This window comes from Eimeria maxima, genomic scaffold (assembly GCF_000499605.1).
Source record: "Eimeria maxima Weybridge genomic scaffold, Emw_scaff1189, whole genome shotgun sequence".
Classification (NCBI taxonomy): Eukaryota; Apicomplexa; class Conoidasida; order Eucoccidiorida; family Eimeriidae; genus Eimeria; species Eimeria maxima.
In genome coordinates, this window is record NW_013563421.1 from 922 (window position 1) to 5,973 (window position 5,052).

Here is a 5,052-nt window from a genome sequence, read left to right on the forward strand (position 1 = left end):
AAAAAAAAAAGGAAATATATATATATTTATTTTTTTTTTTTTATTTATACTTTTATTTATTTTATTTTATTTATACAAATAAAAAAGAAAAAAAAATCTTTTTTTTTTATTGTTTCTTACTTTTTTCTATTTCTTATATTCATGTTTTTTTCTTGTAACTATAACAGATGGTTACGCTGCGGTGTATAGGCAGCTCTTAATAACAACAGGAAGTACATGCAGTCAATCCTGCAGTAAATTATTGCCATTTTTAAATATTTAAATTGTAATAATTAAATAATATTAATTAATTTAAATAAACAGTAAATTCATAAGAATTTACGCAGCAGAAAAGGGAGGAAAATTGCCCCATCAACACCCTGATGTGTATACATCAACACAGTGTAGAAAGAGAGATATGAATGTACTGCTGCATTTATTGTTTTAATTCTCTCCTTAATTCTTCCCTCTACTTTATTTAATTTTATTTTTCTTTTATTTATTTTTATTTATTTTTATTTATTTTCTGTATTTCATCAATTTTACACCTCCTCTGTGGTAGCCAAGTAGTGATAATTGCGGTGTATATATACACCAGAAAAAAAACTAGGGTTTAGGGTTTAGGGTTTAGGGTTTAAAAAAACATTAAAAAGAATTAAAAACAAAAAATAAAATAAATAAAAATTGTTTTAAAATAATAATAAACCCTCGAGCTCGGGTTCGGGGTGTATATATAGTTGTCTATAATAAACCCTAAACCCTAAACCCTAAACCCTAAACCCTAAACCCTTAAGAAATAAACCCCACACTAAATTTTTTCCCAATTCCTTGGACCCTCATGGAGATACTAGTATGTATACATCCCGTCTGGATGCTATCAAGGGTTTAGGGTTTAATTAGGGTTTAATTAGGGTTTATGTTTTTTTTTCTCTTTGTACTCCTTTCTTCATACCATAAGAATCATGCTCTCCTTTCTTCATCCTTTGCATACCTACACTTTTATAAGGAAGAAATAAGCGACGAATATTATATATTTCTTCTATATTTCTCCTCTGTATACACATAAACCCTAAACCCTAAACCCTAAACCCTAAACCCTAAACCCTAAACCCTAAACCCTAATTAGACCCTAAACCCTAATTAAACAAGAATTAAACCATTAAGATGAGAGAAGAAGGAAGGGATAGAGATTGTATATGATGGATTTATATGCCATAAACCCTAAACCCTAAACCCTAAACCCTAAATAATCTATAGAGACTCATAACATAAACCCTAAACCCTAAACCCTAAACCCTTGATCTTACGTATGCTTTTTGTTTAAATTGTTGTATTAGGGTTTTAATTTGCTGCATTTGCTGCTGCAGCAGCAGCAGATCTTCCTTGGATAAAAAAAGCAAGGGTTTACGTCCATGATCAGTAATACATAAAATAGGGTTTGCTGCTTGCTGCAGGGGCCCTACATTATATTCTGCTGCTGCTGCTGTTGCTGCTGCTGCTGCTGCTGCTGTTGCTTCTTTTGCTGCTTCGTATGCTGAATCACATAACCAACTTGATTCACCTGCAGCACCAACTGCAGCAGCAGCACGATCTGCTGCTGCTGCTGCTGCTGCTGCTAAGGAAGCAAGATGAGGAGATAAATGATGAGAAGGTGGCGCTGCCTGCAACACACACAAACCCTAAACCCTAAACCCTAAACCCTCAAGCACAAGAAAAAATTCCTACGCGAGTCTATGGAGAACCTATACATCCTTACTAAGACCCAAACCCTAAACCCTAAACCCTAAACCCTAAACCCTAAACACTTACTCCCCTTAATGGAGGCTGACGAGGATAAGGACCAGAGAGAGGAGCAGAAGAATCAACAGCATAAGGAGTAAATACAAACACTTGTCGGCCCCAAGGCTCTATCTGTAGCACACACCCTAAACCCTAAACCCTAAACCCTAAACCCTAGAGAGTCAGTCAACCATCCCCGTCTACCTCCCTAAAAAACTCAGCCAACCTCCAACAAAAACCCTAAACCCTAAACCCTAAACCCTACTGGATGCAGAGGAGAAGAATTAGGGGGAGGCCAAGTTGGATAATTCATTCTTTTAAATTCTATGTGTGGCCATATACGAAAAAACCCTAAACACAAACCCTAAACCCTAAACCCTAAACCCTAAACCCTAAACCCTTCGATACCAGACAAAGAATTCCTTTAAGGAGAAAAAAGAAATGCAGCAAGGAAAAAGAAAGAGGAAGACAGCTACGTGTGCAGGTAAAAAAAGGGTTTAGGGTTTAGGGTTTAGGGTTTAGGGTTTATACTTGCCATTCGGCTGACGCACTCCTGGGGGTTTAATGCGTATCCCTCCCCCCCTCATCTTGGCGATGCATTAGCAGCAGCAGTCGCTGCTGCTGCAGCTGCTGCTGCTGCTGATACACTTTACGCAGATGTCTTCAGCAGCAGCTGCTGCTGCTGTTGCTGCTGCAGCTACTAGAATAAGTGTGTGCAGCAGCAGCAGGTGCTGCTGCTTCTACAAGTGCTGCTGCTGCTGCTTCTGCAGCAAGAAGCTTTCCTTGAAGATCTTTTAACAACTAATACGCACCACTGCTGCAGCAACAGCTGTATCACCAGCTGCTGCAGCAGCAGCAGTTGCTGCTGCAGCAGCAGCAGCAGCAGCAACTGTGTTGAGTGTAGGTTGATGTAATAAGAGGATTAACAATATTAGGCAAGAAATTTATTGTTAGAGATAGTAAGTAGCTAAGCGCATGCATGCTGCTGCTGCTGCAGCTGCTGCAGCAACAGCAGCAGCAGCAGCGGCTGCTGTAGCGGCTGCAGCAGCTGCAGCGGCTGCGGCTACGGCAGCCCCACCCCACAAGAAAGGACGCTGCAGCAGATCTTGCTGCTGCTGCTGCTGCTGCAGGGTAATAAAACCATAGATTTTGGTGTTTTGTGGGTAATTCTTCTTGAGGCTTGGGGTGAGGCATTGGATGTTGCTGCTGCTGCTGCTGTTGCTGCTGTTGCTGCTGTTGCTGCTGCTGCTGGCGCTCCCGCTGTGGCGGGGATACTCGCAAGCAGCAGCAGCAGCAGCAGAATAAAAAGAATCAATAATATAAATACTTTTAATTGTTTTTTATTTTTTAATTATCTTTTTTCTTCTTGAACAAACGCAGCAGCAGCAGCAGCAGCAACAGCAGCAGCAGGAGTAAGGACCTCTGCTGCTGCCCCTGCTGCAGCAGCTGCATATTACCAAATTCCTTATATGGATGTTTAAGGGTTTAGGGTTTAGGGTTTAGGGTTTGTGTTATTGTGCAGATAATTTTTAGTCAAGATGACGACTCGCCTCAGGAAGACCCGCAAGCTCAGAGGCCACGTCTCTGCAGGTATGCGGGGGTTTAGGGTTTAGGGTTTAGGGTTTGTATAAAAATAATAAATCTATATATCTACATATATAAAGGGAACAAACAGGATTAGGGTTTAGGGTTTATATCTTCCCTCCTGTTATTGAACTTACCCATATATATATACATATATATACACATATTTCTCTAGGGTTTAGGGTTTAGGGTTTAGGGTTTAGGGTTTATATACAGGCCACGGGCGTGTTGGTAAACATAGAAAACATCCTGGTGGTCGTGGCAAGGCTGGCGGTTTACATCATAACAGAATACACTTTGATAAATACCATCCTGGTTATTTCGGAAAGGTAAACCCTAAACCCTAAACCCTAAACCCTAATTTTTTTTTTAAGATATATTAATATATTTATATATTAATATTTTAATATATATATATATATATACATCTATATGTATTTATATTTATATATATACTTAATTATATTTATTTATATGTATATTTATACCTCTATATACGCCACAATATTTTTATATTATAGGGATTAGGGTTTAGGGTTTAGATAAACCCTTTTATAGCATTGTGTGTGTATTCATCTGTTCTTTACGCACATCTTTCTTTTTGTATTTTTAGGGTTTAGGGTTTAGGGTTTATATGCATATAGGAATTCATCACGTTCATTAGTTCCGACCTAGTATAGAATTAGGGTTTAGGGTTTAGGGTTTAGGGTTTAGGGTTTGTGTGTATACGTTGGTATGCGGTATGCGCCACCAGTAATCAATATCATTGCCCTGTAATAAATGTAGATAAAATAAATAAATTAGGGTTTAGGGTTCCTTAGTGTTTAGGGTTTGCTAGGGTTTAGGGTTTAGGGTTTAGCTGTATAGGTTGCTATGCGCCACCACTTTCACTTATTAAGGAATCAATATCATTGCCCTGTACTAAATATAGATAAAAAAAATTAGGGTTTAGGGTTTTCTAGGGTTTAGGGTTTAGGGTTTGTGTGTATATATAGGTTGGTATGCGTCACTTTCACTTATTAAGGAATCAATATCATTGCCCTGTAATAAATATAGATAAAAAAAATAAATTAGGGTTTAGGGTTTTCTAGGGTTTAGGGTTTTCTAGGGTTTAGGGTTTAGGGTTTGTGTGTATATATATTATATAGGTTGGTATGCGTCACTTTCACCTATTAAGGAATCAATATCATTGCCCTGTACTAAATATAGATAAAAAAAAAAAAAAAAAAAAAAAATTAGGGTTTAGGGTTTAGGGTTTAGGGTTTAGGGTTTGTGTATATATATATAGGTTGGTATGCGCCACTTTCACCTATTAAGGAATCAATATCATTGCCCTGTAATAAATGTTGATCGTCTTTGGTCTCTTTTATCTCCTAATACATTACAACAAGCAAAAACAGGAAATAATGGCAAAGCATTCGTCCTTGATTGTACTAAGGCTGGATACTTCAAGGTAACAAACAATTAGGGTTTAGGGTTTATGAGGGTTTATGAGGGTTTAGGGTTTATGAGGGTTTATGAGGGTTTATGAGGGTTTAGGGTTTACGAGGGTTTACGTATTATTTTGTAGTAGAGAGGGATAATTAAAGATAAGAAGGGTTTAGGGTTTATATTAACAAAGGGTTTATAAATATTTAAATACATATAAATTAGGGTTTAGGGTTTAGGGTTTACAAATAATTTTTTTTTTTTTTTTTTTTTTTTTTTTTT

General features: G+C 37.4%; 2 protein-coding genes across 2 annotated transcripts in view; one reads left to right on the top strand and one right to left on the bottom strand.

The window, feature by feature from the left end:
* Nucleotides 1–893: 893 nt before the first annotated feature.
* EMWEY_00049620 (hypothetical protein, conserved) lies at nt 894–2,345 on the bottom strand (the record flags this gene model as incomplete). Its single annotated transcript, XM_013477327.1, has 5 exons — nt 894–1,031; nt 1,443–1,640; nt 1,789–1,890; nt 2,024–2,109; nt 2,306–2,345. The coding sequence occupies 5 exons, from the start codon at nt 2,343–2,345 to the stop codon at nt 894–896; spliced, it is 564 nt and encodes a 187-aa protein (XP_013332781.1).
* Nucleotides 2,346–3,296: 951 nt separating this feature from the next.
* EMWEY_00049630 (ribosomal protein L22, putative) overlaps nt 3,297–5,052 on the top strand; it is a gene marked incomplete at both ends in the record, with an annotated part of 2,007 nt that continues 251 nt past the window's right edge. The window contains 5 exons of the mRNA XM_013477328.1: nt 3,297–3,348; nt 3,559–3,671; nt 3,987–4,016; nt 4,338–4,385; nt 4,631–4,795. Coding sequence (XP_013332782.1) covers nt 3,297–3,348; nt 3,559–3,671; nt 3,987–4,016; nt 4,338–4,385; nt 4,631–4,795 — 408 coding nt within the window. The remainder of the gene's footprint in view (nt 3,349–3,558; nt 3,672–3,986; nt 4,017–4,337; nt 4,386–4,630; nt 4,796–5,052) is intronic.